General features: G+C 41.0%; 1 protein-coding gene across 3 annotated transcripts in view; it reads left to right on the forward strand.

The window, feature by feature from the left end:
* Positions 1-21355, forward strand: part of LOC144688544 (extracellular sulfatase Sulf-2-like) — a 351599-nt gene that overhangs the window by 323134 nt on the left and 7110 nt on the right. For all 3 annotated transcript variants that reach the window (XM_078555259.1, XM_078555258.1, XM_078555260.1), the window contains 6 exons: positions 699-793; positions 5272-5337; positions 14113-14285; positions 15327-15469; positions 17870-17993; positions 20971-21004. In XM_078555259.1, the coding sequence (XP_078411385.1) occupies positions 699-793; positions 5272-5337; positions 14113-14285; positions 15327-15469; positions 17870-17993; positions 20971-21004 (635 nt within the window). The remainder of the gene's footprint in view (positions 1-698; positions 794-5271; positions 5338-14112; positions 14286-15326; positions 15470-17869; positions 17994-20970; positions 21005-21355) is intronic.

Raw genomic sequence — 21355 nt, forward strand, 5'->3', positions numbered from 1 at the left:
ACTTCAAAATGTTTGTTTTCTGATCATACAGCTAGCTTTAACTAGGACCAGAAAAATAGAGGAGACAAGTATAAACTGAGCAAGACTCAAGCAAGACTTCAGATTGGCAGTGTCTTTTTCCCCACAGAGCGGTAGATACATGGAATAAGCTCCCAGCTGTTAATGCTATGTCAATTACGCATTTAAAAAAAAGGAACTAGATGAATACTTGGTAAAGAACTGGATAAAGGTTATAAGTATTGATAAGGATGATAAAATACTGTCTGGAACCATATTAACCTAATCTTACTGGGGCCATTGGAATGGTGCCTGTGGATTGCAGTCAGTCAGTGCTGAGTGATGTAGATTGCATTTATTAAACTGATATCTTGGGGTTTTTGCTTGATTACCTTTGGGATTCAGGGAAGAATTTTCCAAATTATTTCCTTCTTGAAAAAACCTCTAGCTATTCCTGCTCTCAATTAAATAACTTGGATAAGGTACACAAAAGGGCAAGCTCAGTATGGTCTGTCAGAAATTGTGGGTTTGATGTGTTGAATGACATTTGTGTTGTTTCAAGTTATTTTATTCAAGGAGTGGAGCATTGTTTTAAATGTAATAAATAGAAGTTTGCTTTGTACAATCTGCACCACATGAAAGCTTATTTTCAGTGGTTGAATGTTATAAGTAGGTAATCCTCCCTTTACTTCTGTCCTTAGATTGAAACCCTCCAAACTAAAATAAAGAATTTACGAGAGGTCAGGGGTCACTTGAAGAAAAAAAGACCTGAAGAATGTGACTGTTCAAGGATGAGGTTCGTTTTGAAATTGCAGCTTCCTTCATTGTGTCACTAGGATAGTCCTCTTTCCATATATTAACCTTCATATGGATTTCCCAAATATATTCAATGTAATGAGACATTTTGAACAATGGATTGATATTTATCACTTATCACTCAAAATGATAACATGACTTTCAATTAATCATTTTCTCTCACCCCTCCCTGCGGCCAGCATGCCCCCTTTTTTAGTGGTACTTTTTTTCTATTCCTTTTGTTTGGTTCTGCCTAGCATGTACCATACTGAGAGTAGACAGGAGTGAGCTAAAGCAGTTGTGTAACAAACACCTAGGAAGTGCTAAGAATTTTCTAGGTTACATTCTATTTCGCCCTTCTCTGATGAATTCACCACATGAACTTATGTCTTACCACTGGAAGGCACAGTGAATTATAATCCAGACCTCTTTTTGGTTAAATATACGTCAATTTCTCCAGGGAACAGCAGCCTAGACCCATTGTAAGGCTGCCAGGAGTGCAATGAAGGAGGTGGAAAATTGGCTGGGATCTGGATACACTGGATGCTGGCTTTGCCAGGGCCTGCTTCAGGCAGATTCTCACGCCCCCACACCTGATCAGAGAGGGTGTTCCCACATGTTGACATGTGGGAATTTAATTCTGGCCTATTTACAAAACTTTCTGTACATTTAGTAAATCATTTACTTAACAGTGGAACAGGTCCAGATTCCCAATAGAATTAACCTGCCTATCCTTTAAATCAACCATTTTTAAAACTAATGAAGCCTTATAAAATTCGTACTGAGCTGGTTGCACTTGCTGCTGGCCTGTTCCTCTCATCCCCATCTTTTCTAGCTAGCACCCAAAACATTACAGTCTAACACACACATATATATAGTTTTATAACATAATCAAATTCCATATTGGGCAATATTTTCCTCAAGGGCTTCCGGACCCCGACATCAGAGTCAAATGAGGGTCAGAGGCCTGAACTCTCTGGAAGTCACCCATTGTGATTTTCCCTGAATTGGTCAATTAGTAGCCAGAGAGCTGGTTCAACATCAAATTAAGGATGATGGGCAGGCTCTCAAACCTGGAGGGCCAATAAGAGGCCCTGCAGTACAGCAGAAGCAGCAGGCTACCTTCTCAGATAAGAGAAAGACAGGGCACCTCAAGATGGAGGCACCCTCTCTCCAACTTTTAAATAAAAAATAGAATCAGCAGCAAGGCCATTATAGTGGAAGGGGAACGTATCCAGGCAGCTGGGCCATTCCCCAATGCCCCCAGAAGCCCAAAGGCCAACTAAAAATTGCCTTAATAGGCCTTTAACTAGCTACATTAGCTACCCACTACTTTTAGGCGAATAGTCCTGCTGACTCCACTTATCCCACCACCAGAAAATGGCATGAGGCTGGGATGGTTTTGGGAAACCATCATGCCGGCCAGTGACGCAAATTTCCGCACCAGCTTGTCTCTCTGCTTGTCCCCCAACTGGGGCTAAAAATCCTGCCAATAAAGTTTGTAAGCAACATACTGCAGTCCCAAACAAGAATCTTAAACACAGCCAATTACGTAGGTATGAGGAGAAAGCTGGCTAAGGTTGATCAGGTGAATGAACTTAAATGTGCAGTGATAAATAAACAGTAGGAAACATTTGAAGAAATATTCAAAATGTCCAACAAAGATACATTCCGTTAAAAAACAAAAGCTCAGTGAGAAAGGTCCATTTGTGGCTTACTAAAGGTAAGGTTAGTATTAGATTAAAGAAGAGGCTTGTAATATTAATAGTAAGCCTGAGGATTGGGAGTGGTTTCAAAACTACCAAAGCGTCACCAAAGTGTTGATAAAAAGGGAGAACATAGAATTGCGAGTAAGTTAATCAGGATTATAAAATAGATTGTTAGAGCTTTTACTCTAGCTAGAGTAGCTAAAGTAAAAGTTTGTCCCTTAGAGGCAGAGACAGGAGTTTTTTTATGGGGAATGAAGAAATGGCAGAGATGTTGAATTAATATTTTGTGCCTGTTATTTTCATGGTAGAAGACACACAAATTTCATACCACAAATAGAAGGAAGTCAAGGGGCTAATAAGAGTAAAGAACTTCAGATAACCAATATCAGCAGAGAAAAAGTACTGAAGAAACTTAAGGGACTGAAAGCCAAAAAATTCACCAGGACCTGATGGCCTTCATTCTAGGTTTCTAAAAAAAGGTATCTGCAGAAATAGTGGATGCAGTGGTTATTACTTTCCAAAATTCTCTAGTTTCTAAAGTGGTCCTAGCGGTTTGGAGGCTAATGAATGTAGAACCGCTGTTCAGAGAAAGAGAGAGTGAAGAAACAGAGAACTACAGAGGCAGTGGCATAGTGGTATTGTCACTGTGCTGGTATTCCAGAGACCCAGGGTAATGGTCTGGGAACCTGGGTTCAAATCCCACCATGGCAGATGGTAAAATTTGAATTCAATTTTTAAAAACCTGGAATTAAAAATGACGACCATGAAACGATTGTCATAAAAACCCATCTGGTTCACTAATGCCCTTTAGGGAGGGAAATCTGCCCACATCCAGACCCACAGCAATGCCCTCTGAACAAGGGCAATTAGGGATGGGCAATAAATGCTGACCTGGCCAGTGACACCGACATCCCATGAACAAATAAATAATTTTTAAAAAGCTGGCCTGACATCAGTCGTCAGAAAAATGCTGGAATCTATGATTAAGAAAGCCTTGGGGGTGATTAGCTCAGTTGGCTAGATGGCTAATGTTGGCACAGAATAACATCAACAGCATGGATTTGATTCTGGCTGAAGTAGACTTGGGACCTGCCTTCTTGTCCTACCCCTGCGAGTGGAAGGCAATGGCAAACCACCACGGACAAAAACTGCCAAGAAAACAGGTCAGGGTGAAGCATCAGCAGATAATGAGCCGAGAACCTCCCTTCAGGCAGAGTGCACATGAATGAATAATACACTTAGAAAATCATTGAATGATTAGACAAAGAAACATGATTGTATGAATGGGGAATTGTGTTTGACAAATTTATTAGAGTTTTTGTGGACGTAACGAGTAGAATAGATAAAGGGGAATGCATAGTTAAAATATACTTGGATTTACAAAAGACATTTGATAAAGAGCCATACAAAAATGTAAGATAGGGCTCATGGAGCTGGAGGATTGATCAATGGATGGAAGCAGAGAGTAGGATAAATGGGGCATTTTCAAGTTGGCAGGCTGTAACTAATGGGGTACTGCAAGGATCAGTGCTGGGCCTCCAATATTTACAACTTACATTAATGACTTTGACAAAGAGACCACGAGTAATGTATCTAAGTTTGCTGATGATACAAAGTTAGGTGGGAATGTAAGCTGTGAAGAGGCCACAAAGTGGCTGCAAAGAGATAAGGCATGTTAAGTAAATGGGAAACAAAGTGGCAGTTGTAGTATACTGTGGGGAAATGCGAGATTATTTACACAGATAAACAGAATATTTTTTAAAAGGTGTGAAACTTTTAAATGGTGATATTCATAGAGACTTGACAGTGCTCATACAAGGAACACAAAGTTAGTATGCAGGTACAATGAGCAATTAGGAAGACAAATTGCATGTTGGCCCATTGATCCTTATTGCAAGGGGATTGGAGTACATGAATAAGGAAGTTTTGCTACAGTTGTATTGTACTTTGGTGAGACTACACCTGGAATACTGTGTGCAGTTTTGATCTCCATATTTAGGGAAGGATATACTTGCCTTGGAAGCAGTACAGCCAAAGCTCTTGGGATAAGTGTGTTGTCCTATGATGGGAGGCTGAGTAAGTTGAGAGTTTAGAAGAATGAGAGATGATATTATTGAAAGGTACAAGATTCTGAAGGGGCTAGACAAGGTTGGCACTGCGAGGTCATTTTCCCTGGCTGGGGAATCTAGAACATGAAGGCACAAGATAAGGTGTTGGCCGTTTTGGACTGAGATGAAGAGAAGCTGTGAATCTTTAGAATTGTCAACCCAGACAATTGCGGATACTTTATCATTGAGTATTTTCAAAAATCCATCAATCTCAATCTTGATCTCTCAGGGGATTCAAGGGATTATGGGGACCAGGCAGGAAGGTGGAATTGAGATAAATGATCAGCCATAATCATATTGAATGGTAAAACAGGCTCAAGGGACTGAATGGTGTCTTCCGCTCCTATTTCTTATGTCCTTGTGTTTTAGCCGGGTGAAGGCGTGATTTAAAAAAATACAATTGACATTTTCAGGATCCTGTAGCAACCAGTTCACTACTGGCATTTGTGTGCTCAACAATGCTTTCTGGTAAAATGAGGTATAGGTCACAGTAACAGATAGCTTTCAATAACATTCATAGCCTTTGCCACGTACTCTTTAAGTATGCTTTTTGTGGGGTAAGAAGTCAATGATAACGATGAAGATTGTGATGAACCTTTCATATACCTATTCACATTGCATATAAAATATTTTTGCCATCGTCTTTGTGTTCTTTGTTGTAGTTTTCCCTCTAAACATAAGGGAATGAAAGGAAAGCTCAAGCACAAAGGAGCTAATCATCCCTTCAAGTAAGTTCTTTATTAACTCAATAACTAAGGAATATGCTAATATAGAGGTCCTAAGTATCTAGTGACATTTTCCAGAACATCCGATCTTTTGCGCTTCAAATGCATATGTCTAAGCTCTCATTTATCGTAGATCTAAATAATTGCCAAACTGTTGCTCTCCTTGGTCCAACTTGAGCCTTTTCTGACTTTACACAAGCAGTGTGCATCTGCTTAGCATTGGCTTGAGGAGGATAATCCTCTTCCAATCACCACTAACAATTAAATCAAAACCTTAGCAATTGTTTTTATTAGCTTCTGCTTCGAACAAGTAACCCAAAGAAATGATGCAATTAAATGGTGAAATTTCACAATCGGATTTGTTGACAAATCCGTTATTAAACAGTGGTGTTTGGAATTGTTTGCTGCTTTTGAGTTGTTTATTGACAATAATTTGAAATCCTCATCTAAATTTTAACAAACAGAAAATATCATATTGCTTCTGTGATGCTGTGATCTTGCACCACATGCTAACATTTAAAGTTAAAACTTTAAAGTTAAAGTTTTTGAAGTGTTTTAAAGTTAAACTGCCAATAATGTGTGGAATACCTTTGTTATTAAAGAAACTGCTGCATCATTTCAAATCTTTCCATAACACACTAGATTAAAAATTACTGTGGATAATAACAATAAACAGAAGAGCATCATACAAATGTTTTCATCCACTATTGTTGACTGTCAGACAGGGAACATGATGTCTCCTGAGATTTTCAGTTGTCCGGTTACCAACAAAGAAACTGGCCTGGAATTTGGTGGAGTTGAGTATCTTATAGTGTGAAAATTAGACTTTTTCCTTCAGCTCCTGCACATGTGCAGATGCAGTGTCAGTGCCAGGCTGTTTAAAGTGAGAAATTCCTTTAAGTACAGCCCTGCTTTCTGTCACTGAATTATGCTTTTTTTTTTTTGCAAACTGGTATCTTATAATGGTCTCCTTTACAACAAAATCACTTATTGGAAAAAAGTTGCAACTACTCAGAGAGCAACCATTTTAACAGCCAGGTTTTTGTAAGGGCAAAAATAGATATTTTCTCCCCAGCAACCAATTGGTTTGGGTAAGAGTCATTCTTGGGAACAAAAGCTATATGGTCTTAACTGTGCAGTTTCACCACTGATAAAAAAAAATCAATGAAAAAGTATTTTAAATAAAATATTTAAGAAAAAAATCACCACCCAATGTGGAGCTCAATACCATGACCCTGGAATTAAGGGTCCTATCATCTACCAATTGAACTAACCAGCCTGTGTAAGAATTCCCTGCACAAAGGCTTTCTAACATGTACATTTGTTCAACTTGTTCCAATAAATTAAAAGAAAAATATTGTATAGTGGTTAATTTAGTGATTAAAGTTGCACTGTTAAACTGGCCTGGGAGAAAAATGGTGTGCACGCACCCCTTAGTGGGAGAATCTGTGCATGCACTGGTGGCCTCTGTACAGGACGAGTGCACATGTGCAACTGTCCCTGATGCCTTTCTGATTGGTGGCAGGAGTTACAGTGAAAAATGTTTTGTGCTGGATGTGCCAACTGATACAATGGCATAGCAGAGGCAACAGGCCATCTGAAACCTTGGTGAGCAACAAGGCCAACAATAGTTAAACATTTGTAAAATCTGCAACAGCAATTCATCACCTGAAGGAATGAGACTCAAGACCTTTAATTGTTCACTTTTTGGACAAGAGGTGTTCAATGGCAATCATGAACAATTATCACATCGTCAAAAGGATACTTATGCTATTAATTTCTAGATCTTCCATGGCAAATCGAAGGAGTAGTTTGCAAATGTAGCTACTTTATGAAACTCACAGGGAGGTTAAGAGCAAAATGTCATTTTTACAAGGCTGATGATGAGCAGCGCAAATTGCCCAGCAACTTGTGACAGTTTGCAATTCATGGGATATCTCCTCCTCACCATTAGTTTCTATCTGATTTGCATGTTAATGATGACAGATGTCATTCACATCCCATTATTTTCTCAGCAAATTCTGGCCATTATTTCAAAGATCCAACCCTAGCAATTCAAACCAATTCACGGAGCTTGGTTGCAATTGTTTTGGACACAATCTACAACAGTGTCATTAATTATAGAATAATTCCAGAGCCATGGTTAATTCCAATAGTTGTGGTAGGGGTGTTTCTTGCTATGGTCACCTCTCCAGTCTGGCTATTTAAGTAGGGTTGAGTGTTCAATACAGTAGGGCCTGCGATGGATGGTCCTGCGGTGGGCAGTTGCATATTAAGGTCATGTAGTTCTGGGTGGTGTTCTAACAAGCTTGAGATTTGTGGATAAGACCATTAGTGAAAGACAATCTGTAGCATTAATAGAGATGCTAATTGCTTATAAAATGATCCCCTTCATCAACTATCATTGTTGCAGATGAGCCTGAAAATGGTAATGGTTTATAATTGCATTGGAAAAATAAGTGTGTAATTTGAGTGTGACACAATAAGGACAACTGTGATGTAGAGCTGTTTCTCTTGTTTTTCCTTGCTGTGATAAAAGACTTGAAAATATGCTTTAGTTCATGTTTCAGGTAACTACAGGCCAGTTAACTTAACATCTGTCATAGGGAAAATGTTAGAAGCTACTATTAAAGGTGTTATAGCTAGGTACTTAGAAAGGTTTAAGGCTATCAGGCAGAGCCAATATGTTTTCATGAAAGGGCAATCATGTTTAACCAATTTATTAGAGTTCTTTGAAGGACTCACATGTGCTGTGGATAAAGGGGAGCCGGTGGATATACTGTACTTAGATTTTCAGAAGGCAAGTGATAAGGTGCCACATCAAAGGTTATTGCGGAAAATAAAAGCTTATGGTGTAGGGAGTAACGTATCAGCATGGATAGAAGATTGGATTGCTAACAGAAAACAGAGAGTAGCCATAAATGGGTCTTTCTCTGGTTGGCAGGATGTAGCGAGTGGTGTGCCACAGGAATCCGTGCAGCAGTCTCAACGTTTTACAATTTATATAAATGACTTGGATGAAGGGGCAAGATGGTATGTTTGCCAAATTTACTGATGACACAAAATAGGTAGGAAAGTAAGTTGTGAAGAGGATGTAAGGAGGCTACAAAGTTACATAGACAGGTTAAGTGAGTGGGCAAAGACCTGGCAAATGGAATATAATGTGGACAAATGTGAAATTGTCCATTCTGGCAGGAAGAATAAAAAGGAAGCTTATTATCTAAATGGTGAGAGGTTGCAGGGCTCTGAGATGCAGAGGGATCTGGGTGTCCTAATGCATGAATCACAAAGGGCTAGCAAGCAGGTACAGCAAGTAATTAGTAAAGCTAATAGAATGTTTTCATTTGTTGTGGGGGGAATTGAATACAAAAGTTAGGGAGGTTATGCTTCAGTTGTACAGGGCGCTGGTGAGACCGCATCTGGAATACTGAGCACAATATTGGTCTCCTTATTTAAGGAAAGATATAAATGCATTAGAAGCAGTTCAGGGAATCTTTACCAGGCTAATACCAGGAATGGGAAGGTTGTCTTATGAGGAAAGGTTGGACAGGCTAGGCTTGTATCCACTGGAGTTTCGAAGATTAACCTTTAAGATCCTGAGGGGCCTTGACAAAGTGGATGTGGAGAGGATGTTTCCACTTTAGGGAGAATCTAGAACTAGGGGTCACAGTTTAAAAATAAGGGGTCACTCATTTAAGACAGATGAGGAGAATTTTTTTCTGAGGGCCGTGAGTCTTTGGAACTCTCTCCCTCAAAAGGCAATGGAAGCAGATTCTTTGAATATTTTTAAGGCAGAACTGGATAGGTTCTTGATTAATAAGAGGGTGAGAGATTATTGGGGGTACGCAGGATGTTACAATCAGATCTTATTGAATGGCAGAGGCAGGCTTGAAGACCCAGGTGGCCTACCCCTGCTCCTAAATCGTATGTTTGTATGTATGTTTGTATGTAAGTGTAAAATTGTTAATTAAAACATTCGCCTGTTATAATTTTTTTCTGAAGAAGGCTAGTGAGAGGGCAGACCCTTATGCTCATCCTCAGTATTACCCCCCAACCTGAACCCCTCCCTGTGATCTCTCACTCTTTCTTGATCTTTTCATTGAGAACTGCAGTCATGACATTGGCCATCTCAATTTCTCTGCCCCCCTCAACCACTTTTATCTGTCTCCTGCTGAACGTGCTGCTCTGTTTTCTTTAGTGTCATTGTCCTCAAACCTGCTGACAAGAGTGGTGCTGTTATTGTCTGGCATAATGACCTATACCTTGCAGAGGCCGAACGTCAATTCTCCAACATTTCCTCCTATCATTGGATCATGACCCTGCCACTGAACATCCCAAACCATTGTCTCCAGGTCTGTCATTGACCTTATGTCCTCTGGAGATCTTCCCTCCATAGCCTCCAACCTTACAGCCACCCAACCCCAAGCAACTACATCTACCTTCTTCCCATATTTCACAAACAGGACTGCCTGGTAGACAAAGACCAATTGTTTCAGCCTCCTCCTGTCCTACTGAACTGATTTCTTCCTATCTTGACTCCATTTGATCTCCCCTTATCTCTTCCCACCTACATCCCAGCTCTTCGTCACTTTAACAGGTTCCATTTCCCTGGCTCTAACTTTCCCTTCTCCACCATGGGCATCTAACCTCTTCTCACCTCCATCCTTTGCCAGTACATTCTAAGGGATCTCTGCTTCTTTAACGGAGGCCCAACAAAAAATCTCCATCCACCATCCTCCATCTCCTCTGCTTGACTGAACTTGGTCTCACATGGAACAACTTCCCCTCGACTTCCAATCATTTCCTCTAAATAAAAGGTGTTGCAATGGATACCCACATGGATCTTGACTATGCCTTTCTTTTTTTTGTGGGATATGTTCCAATCCTCCTCAGATCCAATACCTCACCCCTTTTTTGCTGGTACGTGGATGACTGTAAGAGGGGAGGACTTGCAGGCAAGATGTGGTGACATTTGATAGAAGGTTTTAATAGGATGTGTTGATGAGCTGTTTATCTGGAAACCACTTGCACAATACGTTGTCCAGTGAAGCTGAAGAATGTTTAAAACTGCACTGTCATGGAGGATGAAATTTGTGATTGTAAATAAAGTGACTAATTTCCACCTGTCAATGGGGTTGCTTTACAATCTGCCTGCTTGGTATAAAATCTGCTGTTGAGGATTGGCTGTTGATTGTAGAAACCACCTACTTTTAATTTGCACTGATTTCCACAGAAATAGAAAGAGGGCGGCTTTTAAAATTGGCGGTCGTTGTGTAACATCAGTTTTATGCCAGTGCAAGTGAAAAATCTATCTCAATGTGTCTGAAATTTCCTGTAAAATAATCCATTCAACAACATTAAATCCAAAAAGATTATATATAATTATATAATTATAATGATTATTATTATGATTAATTTCTAGAATGACACAATTATGCCATTAGCCTGCCAAACCTCTATGCTGGTTCCACTAGCTGTTTTCCAGGAATAGAAAACAAAACAAAAAAGCCATAAACATTTGGCTTGATGGCAGTATTATTTAAATCAATTTTAGATTTCCAATAATTCACTTGTGAAATCATCTGGGAAGTAAATAAAACCAGAAAAATAAACGCTGATATCTTTAGAACATTTTCAGAGAATTTTATGCAAAATATTGAAACAAAGCAAAATAGCCAACCTCATCCGAACATGAATAAACCTTTATTATGCTATCTGGGGTGATTACATTACAATTGATTTCTAAGTATTTAAACAATTGAAGTTCTAGATGCTCATATTATAATAGAATCATTACAAAACAGAAGAAGGCCATTTGGCCCATTGAGTCCATTCTGGCTCTCTGCAGAGCAGTCCAGCCAATCTATTCCCCCACCCAATCCCTGTAGCCCTGCAAGTTTACTTCCGTCAAATGTCTATTCAATTTTTAAAAATCATTCCGCTTCCACCACCCTTATAAGCAGTGAGTTTGAGGCTGTTATCATTCGCTGTGCAAAAAAGTTCTTCCTCACATCCCTCTGCATCTCTTCTCCAAAGCCTTAAACCTCTGTCCCCTTGTCATTGTATCAGCAGCTAATGGGAACAGCTTTTTTTTTGTCTACCTCATCTGTCATAATCTTGTATACCTCTCTCAGATCTCCCCTCAAGCTCCTTTACTCCAAGGAGATCAACTCCAGCTCCTCCAACCTAATCTTGTGGCTAAATTTGCATGTTGCAGGAATCATTCTAGCAAATTTCCTCTGCACCCTCTCAAGGACACCTAAAAGGTGGTGCTCAGAACTAGACACAATACTCTAGTTGTGGCCTAACCAGAGCTTTATAAATGTTCAGCATAATTTCCTTGTTTTTGTGCCCCATGCCTCTATTTATGAAGCCCAAGATCCATATGCTTTGCAAACTGCTCTCTCAACATGTTCTGCCACATTCAAAGATCTATGCACATGAAACCCCCAGGTCTCCCTTGTAGTGTAAAGGGTTAACAGAAGAGATATGCTAATATATGATGTAGATGATGATGGTCCACTGACATCAGTCAGTCATTGGTTAGACTCTCTCTCTCTCTTGAGAGAGAGAGAGAGAGAGGTTGAAATCATGCCTAGGAGTAATGTGCTACTCTGTAACCTGTTTAGATGTAGTACTAATAAATAAACATTAAGAAGATATCAGAGTATGTCTACAATCTTTCCAAGAACCAAGTCCCACATCTAGAGTCCAAGATAGAAGGACAGATCTCAGAACACCTCCATGCCTGCACACACTTTCTAACTGTGCCATTAAGCACATAGTGCCTCTCTCTATCCAGTCTGCCAAAATACATCAATTTTATACCTCTTGCATTAAATTCCAACTGCCACTCGTCTGCCCATTCTGCTAACCTGTCCTATTGTTGTTGATTGGTACCATCCTCACTGTTTGTCACACCTCCAAGTTTGGTTACCATCAGCAAATTTAGAAAACAGTGGTCCTAGCATTGATTCTTGGGAATACTATTGTATCATCCTCTGTTCTGAAAAACAACCATCTAGTGTGACTGTTTTTGTTTTGGATTTCCAGCAACCGCAGTAGCTTTTAGTTTTTTGTTTTTATCTACTGTGACTCACTGTTTAAGTCTTTAAGCCTGTTTTTATCCAAGCTGACACTGACCCTCCATGAGCCTCAATTTTGTTAACTAGCCTTTTAGGTGGTATTTTGTCAAATACTTTCCTAAAAACCATTTAGACAACGTTCACTGCACTCCCTTCATCAGCCTCCTCTGTTTATCAAAAAAAAATTAGATTAGTCAAACATGACCTGCGTTTTACAAAGCTGCGCCGGCCCTCCTTATTTAACTGAAACCTCTCCAAATGTTTGTTCTTTTTCCCCCAGGTTATTGTTTCTTACCCACTAGTAATCCTAAACTGACTGGCCTGCAGTTACTAGGAATGTCCTACAACCTTTTTTGAAAAAGGGTGTCACATTTGCAATTTTCCAATCTTCTGGCACCTCCCCCCACACCCAGGGAAAATTGGAAGATTATGTCAAGCCATTCTGCTATCTCCGCTCCCACCTCCTTTAGTAACCTGGGAGGCAAGCCATCCAGGCCAGCCGACTTATCGACTCTAAGCATAGCCAACCATTCCAGGATATCCTGCTTATCAATTTTCACCCCATGCATTACGTCGACCATCCCCGCTTCTACTAATATTTTATCAGCATCCTCTTCCTTAGTAAACACAGTACAAAATACTCATTCGAAAGAATTTTTCCCCCATTGGGGGGAAAGTGCAGGAGCAGGCGGGGCAGGCGCGCCTCTGAACGGCGCCCCCAATTGGGGGCGTGCCGCCATTTTACGTGGGCGGGCCAATTAAGGCCAGAATACTTAATGGGCAGGATCTTTAGGTATGCGCTCCCTGTGTGGGCTGGGGGTGGGGGGGGAGGGGTTCCCTCAGCCGGGAGTACGCATCGCAATAGAGTGCACTCATCTCCCTGAGGCTAAGTGCTGCCTCAAGGAGATCGGCTCAGAATTAAGACTTTTAACGTAAATGTTTAAAAATTTTCCCTGACATGTCCCCTCATGTGACACTGTCACATGAGTTGGGACATGTCCATCACTTAAACTCAAACCTTTATCAAAAATTTAAAAACCCTCATGAAACCTCATCCTACCCGTGGATGAGGTTTCATGCTTTTTCTGAAGCCCGCCAGGGCTCCCGGCCTGCTCGCCAACCCTAAGGTTGGACGGGCAGGTCCATCAATCAGGTTAACGACTTTTTAAATGGCCTCAATAGGCTGTTGACAGGTTGGTGGGCGTGCAGCTGATTTGGCTACGCCCCTGCCGACCTGAAAATGGAGATGATGCGGGGTGGGGACAGGAGTTCTGCCCAACATCATCCCACGTCATTTTATGCGTTGGTGAGTGGCCCTGTCCCCACGCACGTCGACCTAAAGACCTAAAGATCCTGCCCATTAAGTATTCTGGCCTTGCCCTGCCCCTCTGAGCATATATCACTCTCTTTGTCCCTCAAAGGCCGCCCCCCACCTCATGCTATCTGCTTGCTATTACACACTGGTAGAAGATATTTTAAGTTAACTTTCATGTTAACTGCATGGTAATTTAACTTTTTATACCTTATGAATATCCAAAAGTATTAACGCTATGGTTAATGAGTTCAAAAATTAAAAGACTACGTAAAATTAACTCTGGCCACCAAATGTATCCCCCAATTTGAAAAGCACGTGTCTAATGAAAGTGTTTGAAGTATCCTATCTTTTTGTTCCCTCTTCTGCTCTTAACTGTAGGAAAGGAAACCAGGATAAAAATGAAAATGTCTGGATGTTTAAGGATGAGAGAAAAAGGAAGAAGTTGCGTAAAATGCTGAAGAGGCTGAGAAACAATGATACATGCAGTATGCCCGGCCTCACCTGTTTTACACATGACAACCAGCACTGGCAGACACCACCGTTTTGGACACGTAAGGTCACAGGGCAGAAAGTAGAGGTCAGCGGATTGCAATCTAAACTGAGCTGGATATGATCAGGCCCCCTTAAATCTGACTGTATAAAACAGTTCCAATAGGAAACCTATAAGAGAACAAGAATAATTTGCATTTCTTGCACCGTTAACAGAGAAAATGACCGAAGGGGTTTCACATGGGAGTAAACTGATGCTGAGGTATAGTGAAAACATAAGGAGAGTGGACTAAAATCATACTCAAATAAATAAGCTTTGAGAAGGCTTCTAAAGGTGGGAAGAGGGATAGCAAGATGGAAGGTTTGGAGATGTTCCATAGAATCATGCTGAGGTGAGTGATGGCCCTGCCACAGAGAATGGATTAGAGTGAGAATAGGTGCACTTAAGGCCAAAGTTGGAGAACTTGAAGACACGGAGGAAGACATAAGGTTGAGGAGGTTATGGAGATAGAATAGGATGAGTTATCAGGGAATTTGTTAATGGAGAACTTAAAATAGCTGTCATGGTGAAGCAGTCCATGTCCAAATGCAGCAGGACCTGGACAATATCCAGGCTTGAGCTTGACAAGTGGCAAGTAACATTGCAGAAAGTGGAGTTTTAATCGAATTGCGCTTTGTGCAGGTTACAGCTTGGGGAGCCAACAAGGAGAGAATTGATGAAGTCTAATGGATAAGTGCTTCAATGGCAGGAGAGGAAAATGGGTGATGTTGTGGAGCTGGAAGGAAACAATTTTGGTGATGGGAAGAATGTGAGGTTTGAAGCTCAGCTCTGGTTCAAAACAGAAGAGCGAAGTTACCCATCATTAAATCCAGTTTAAATGTAATGACAGGAGTAAAGGTTTTGGCAGGAGCTGAATAAAATGACTTGGATCTTCAATTTCAGGAAATATGGGTTCTTTCACAAGCTGATGTTGGATATCAGTCTGAAATACAGAGGCGATTGTAGATTCAATCGAAATAATTAATAGATGGAGGTGGGTGCTATCATCACATATCTGTAAGCTGACATATTATTTCTTTATCAAACTTATTTCCTGTTTTAGTGGGACCATTCTGTGCTTGTACCAGTGCAAATAACAACACTTACTGGTGTTTGAGGACCTACAATGAGACCCACAACTTCCTGTTCTGTGAGTTTGCCACTGGTTTCCTGGAGTACTTTGACCTTAACACAGACCCTTACCAGGTAAAATGACTCATCAGCTCTATGGAAGGTATCTGAAATGTTGCAATAACTTTGGCTGTAATCATTATGGCATTGAATGAAAACAGAGCAAGTCACTTCCCAGTACTTGTGCTTAATTTTAGGATTTTCACAAATGCAAAAAATCGGTGCTAACTGTTTATACGTATTAGTTCCATTGCACACCTGTAATTGCTATATGCTCAATCCGGTAGGGAAACTGGCTAAGCAGTTGGTATTGAATGGAAATTGTTTTCATTATTGTTCCATGACGTGACACTAGATTAATGGTACTCTGCATTTCAGCAAATCCCTCCAACAGCCCACAATGATGCTCAAGGTGGTCTGCTGCTCATTCTCTAACTTCTGCAAGTTGCTCATGATGATGCTCAGGTTGAACCTAACACCTTGTGCTTGTCTATCAACTTGCATCTGAAGACAGGCCAAGTTGGATATCAATCCCTTGCTTGTGGCTTCCTGTCCCCTCCACCTGCTCCTCCTCAATTATGAATATCATCTGGTGTCCCTTCCTTAAAGTTACTTCTTGCCTGCTCTGGGGAGTTAGTACTAGAGCCTTGGTTAGACGACATGTGGTGTATTGTGAACAGTTCTGGTCTCCATATTATAAAAAAGATATAGATATACTGGAGAAGGTCCAAAAAAGTTTTATCAGAATGATAACGGAGGTTATCTGAGAAGCTATACCTATTAGGAAAAATTTAACAGGCTGGGGCTATTTTCTCCAGAAAAGAGAGTACTGAGGAGTGACCTGATAGAAAGCTTCAAGATTATGAAATGGTTTGATCGGTTAGATGTAGAGAAGGTGTTACCACTTGCAAACGAGACTAGAGCAAAAGCTAGAGGTCTCAAATACATGATAATCAATAATAAATCTAGGGAATTCAGGAAAAACTTTTTTTTTTACCCTGAGAATGGTTAGAATGTGGAACACACCACCACAGGGAGTAGTTGAGGCAAATGGATACATTTACGGGGAAGTTAAGTAAGCACTTGAGGAAGAAAGTAATAGAAGTGTATGTTGATGGGGTTAGATGAAGAGGGGTGGATGGAAGCTAATGTGGAGCATAAATACTGGAATGGACTTGTTGGGCAAGCCTGTTTCAGTGCTGTAAATACTTTGTAATGTTCTGACTCATGCTGGATGCAGACACAGTGTTTCATACAACTTGTTGCCATGTCTGCTTAGACACAAAGAGCCATGAAGTGAGTGGCAGCTTTACAGCTCCCTGCAGGGGGATCCCAAAGCAGAGGGACCAAGCACAAAATAGCGTTCAGTCGCAAGCTCTGTGACTGCAATCACTGAGACTTTAGAAATGGATGCTTAGTTACAGCTGTTGGATTGCAGACTTAGAATTTGTTTGCTAAGAACACAGATGGTAGGACTTAGTTAAATTACAGACATATGAGGGACTATTCTTATGCAGCCTACTTGGACTGCGGCTATGATGTCAAGCAGGCCCCACGTCCCTGACCTCCCGTAATGACCACCCACCTCATCCTGAGGCCTCCGATTCTCTCCCTCTGACCCCCTGACCTCCACCTTCATATTGGTCTCTGCTCATACTCTCCACCAACCCCCTCCCCGCCACCCCTCCCAAAACCAAACCCCAACTGGATGCCAACATTTTCAGCAGGCTTGGCTCTTGGGTGGGGAACACACCATGGTAACATTATGCATGCATGTGCACGCTATGGAGTTAAGGTAGTCCTGATTGACAGACTCCCTCCGACTTTTGGATCCCCCCCCACTTACAAATAAGTAAACATTCACCCCTTTTATTCCAATCCTCGGAACTTTCCTACGCACTGTTCGTATTGCTTCATCTACTTTGCTGCTCTAAATGGCAGAAATACAGTTTCTGCTAAAAGACAGAAGTTTAGTCTCAAAGAATCTTTCCAAAGTAATCACTGCACGAACTTGATAAATGCTGCCTGGAAAATAAAGCAGCTTTGAAAATGTGAGCAAAACAATAACAAACTTGCTTTAAGCCTCTGAATAGGCCCATCCATGTAATATGACAGGGGCAGATTTTATGGATGAGGCTGATGCTGTGGGCAGACATCCTCCAAACTAATTAAATTGGTTATGAGATCTGATTCACATTATATACTTAATAATACGAGGCCTGTTTCACAATGTCTGTAAAGTCTCCCAAACTGCTTCTTGAAAAATTATACTGGCACTGAACTGAACTGTGGCTAACACAATTGTAATTTTTGAAACCAGAGGAATGAGCATTTACCAATGTGGACTGCATGTGTTTTCCAATGGTTAATGGGATCCTGATGTGTCAACCCTGGTAGTGCAGTCCAAATGAAATTATTTTAATGCATAAATAATTGCAATTCTCTTTAATCAAAGTTCATATTTTCCATTTGTAGCTAATGAATGCAGTGAACACATTAGATCGAGATGTTTTGAACCAGTTACATGTACAGCTTATGGAATTACGAACTTGCAGTGGTTTTAAACAGTGTAACCCACGGACCAGGAATATGAACACAGGTACAGATACTTATCAATATTCCCATATTATATGGTGCATGCATTGTTGGCTACCATATCTTGTAACTTTTACACTTAAAATTAATTATTTTACCTCTGAAAAGGTGAGCATTAATTATTAATGGTCTTTAAGTTTGCAATTTATGGATCACACTATAGAAAATGAAAGGCTGGTTAATAGTTCAGTTAAAATATTGTAGTTGAGTGCAAATTAATTATGGTATTTACATAAGGGAGCTGTTAACTTGGTAATACAAGTAATTCAGAAGTTAATGCCCTTGTTAAAATTTATGGTTGACACTGACAGAATAATTAACTAGACTTGGAGTTCATTTCCCATATCCCATCAATATTAACTTCCACAGGGACTAAACCAGCCAAAGGGCTAAATAGTTTGTTATAAATCTCAGCACTCCTTCAGTGAACTAGCTAAGTGTTTGGAGCAACAGATCATTCTTTTTGGACCTGGAAGCTGAAAATATGTGAGAAAATCAATACTTCCAAGCTCATACTAATTATTTCCAACTCTGTTTTCTTGTATGGTTTACTTTGGCCCAGACACTTGCTGCCCAGTCGGATGTGTAGAGACAGCAGAAGTCCTCACTCTGTGAGCCAGACCTTTAAAAATGTCTGCCTGAACTTCCAATTTTCGGTCTGGGAGTGGGGGGTGGGAGCGAGCTAGAATAGGAGTTGGGGTGGGCGATCCCAGAAGTAGAGAGTGGTATGAAGTGTGCCAGACTCAGGTTGGGTGACTTGGGCGCATACAAAATGTGAGCCTTCTGAAAGGTAGGTTGTAGCCTTTGAGAGGTAGGTTGTCAATGGTGAAGTTTCTGTGCCTCAGAGGAGATGTTATTGCCTTGTCAGTTGAGTGTCCAAGTTGTAAATGTTGTCCAACTGTTAGCTGACCCTGGAATATACGGCCCATCATGGGTTTTCTCTATGGGAGAATTGTCATTGTTGCTGCCTAATCAAAGTATACTGTACTGAAACACTGAAAGCATGGAGTGGATTCTCAAGACACAACCATGGAGAAGGCATCATCTTGCCACCACTACCTGGTACAGATATAATGCAGTCATGCAGTTAGCTGCCAAGACTCATTGGGTGGATAAATGATGAACAGTGCTCATTATCCTATCCACTTGACCTCTTGCCACCCATCTATCAGGCTGCACCCACACTGTTGACCCTTGATCAGGTCCTTCACATCTGCACTCTATCAAAGCATAACAGTGACAAAGGGAGAGGAAATCATTATGGCTGTCAGTGGTCACAGAGCACAACATGCCAATTGGGGTCACAGCCACAACATACATGGCAACAAGCATTTGTGCAGAGCCATTTTCTCCACCAAACCTTACCAGCAATCATTGACAATATGATGAAAATGATTAGTGCATGGAAGCACACAAAAGTGAATGACAACATTGTAACCTGAATGGCTCATGTCCCTTTTCGCCTTATATTTTTATGTAATGAATGTCACACAGTGAAACGTGGGAAGGGATGGCCCCAGCTGCCCCATGCTTTTCTGACCAGTACCTTCAAGTTTTGGTGGAAGAGGCCCAGAAGAGTGTTGTAAAATGCCTTTAAGAGACATCAATATGAGATCGCTGGAAGGGAAATGTGTCATGTGATCCAGTCTTAGTTTCACTTTTGCTTTAAGCAGAGCACACACAAACACAGCCCTGCTGTCTTTAAGCTTTATACCCATGTATATCTGTTCTCATGTGCCTAGCCTTAACAAATGAGCCCACAACGTGTTTACTCAATCTCTTATGAGTGATTGGTGCCTCCTGTCTCGTACAGTAAGTAAGCCCAAGGTATTAAATCATTATAATAACACCACAAAGAGGGGACCAGCCCACTACCCTGCCGACCACCCTAATGCCCCTACAGCAATCAAAATGGCATCTATTCAGTTAGTGGCTGTGGTAAGTGCAGCAGGAGACCATCAATGCTCATGGATTCAGTGCGAGAAAAGGTTTAATAACCTGCTGTGTTCCAGCAAAATGAGTAGTTTGGCTCATCCACACAGAGCTCCAGGGAATGGATCATATCTGCATGCTGCAACTAAGGTATGAGAGCTGGCACATACCTCTGCTTCAGCATTGAGGCTTGTGTAAGCAGCTCATGTAGGTGCACACAGAACACAGTGAATGAGCACTGTAATGTATGGACACAGTGAAGAGCAATACCCATCCAGGCATTATTTATCAGGCTAACATAAATTTATGTTGCTGCAGTCAAAAGGGATGAAGAACGCCACAAAGATGGCCACTTTACTGAGCACAAGGGGACGTTGGCATGAGAGGGAGTGCAAGGATGGGATTGCATCAGAAAGACAGCAAGAGCATGGTTAATGGCAGTGGCATATATCAGGGCGTGCTTTCACAATGAGAAGGGCTATACCTAAATAACTCCTGATGTGTCCCACACAGGTCCCAGCTCTGCTCCCTCACCCCCATCTCAGGCCAGATCATCCCTTGAACATCAAGAGGAGGAAGAGATATCTGAAGGGGCAGCATCACATCATGGTAGCCCATACTCCGCCAATTCAAATACCAGCACGTTGGAAGGATTTAGCGTGCATGTAGAGTCAGTGGCACAGGGTGAAAGTCACTGCACCAGAGTGCAGGAGGAGGTGTCAGAGTCAGAGACATCTGTGAACAGCAGGGAGGAAAGTCACGATGATGCTCCATTGGGAAAGAATATGGAGCCAGCTGCTGATTTTAAATGACCAGCTGCCTCCATAAAACACACATGTGCGAAACACACCCTGCCCCCATGAAAATGGGAAGTGCTGTGTTCAGGGGTGGGTCTTATCGGTTTTCAAGCAGTTGCCTTGTGGGCTCTCAGCCATGGTGAAAATCTGGGCTTTTGTATTTATTCTGTATGAATCAAGATGTCATTCTTTAAATTTAAGTATGGTTGGTGATCTCTTAATTGTTCTCAAAATTGCTGTTTCCTTGTATAGGAGGAAAAGATGAAGAAAACTTCAATCAGTACAGGTAACTTTGTTTAATATAATGGATTCTTGCTTCTTTTCATCTAATAGAGCTTTATTTTTACTGAGGAATATTTCTGCCTATTGTCAATCAAAAATATTATATCTGGGGGGAGTTTTAACCCCCAAAAATGGTCAGTTTCAGGTTGGGCCTTGGGGACTAAAGTGTTTGAAATCTGAATCCCACCTCAATCCCCTCCAATGTCTCATTTTGATTGAGACAGGATAGGGAGTGGGAAACCAGTCCGTTCCCAGGATGTGGGTTTCCACTTTAAATGTTGCAGTGAGATTGCTGCCTTATTTTTATTCACTATTTGAAATTTAACCCTGACCAACCAGGTTTCCAAAACCCCGG

This window comes from Cetorhinus maximus, chromosome 13 (assembly GCF_964194155.1).
Source record: "Cetorhinus maximus chromosome 13, sCetMax3.hap1.1, whole genome shotgun sequence".
In the NCBI taxonomy this organism is placed as follows: Eukaryota; Metazoa; Chordata; class Chondrichthyes; order Lamniformes; family Cetorhinidae; genus Cetorhinus; species Cetorhinus maximus.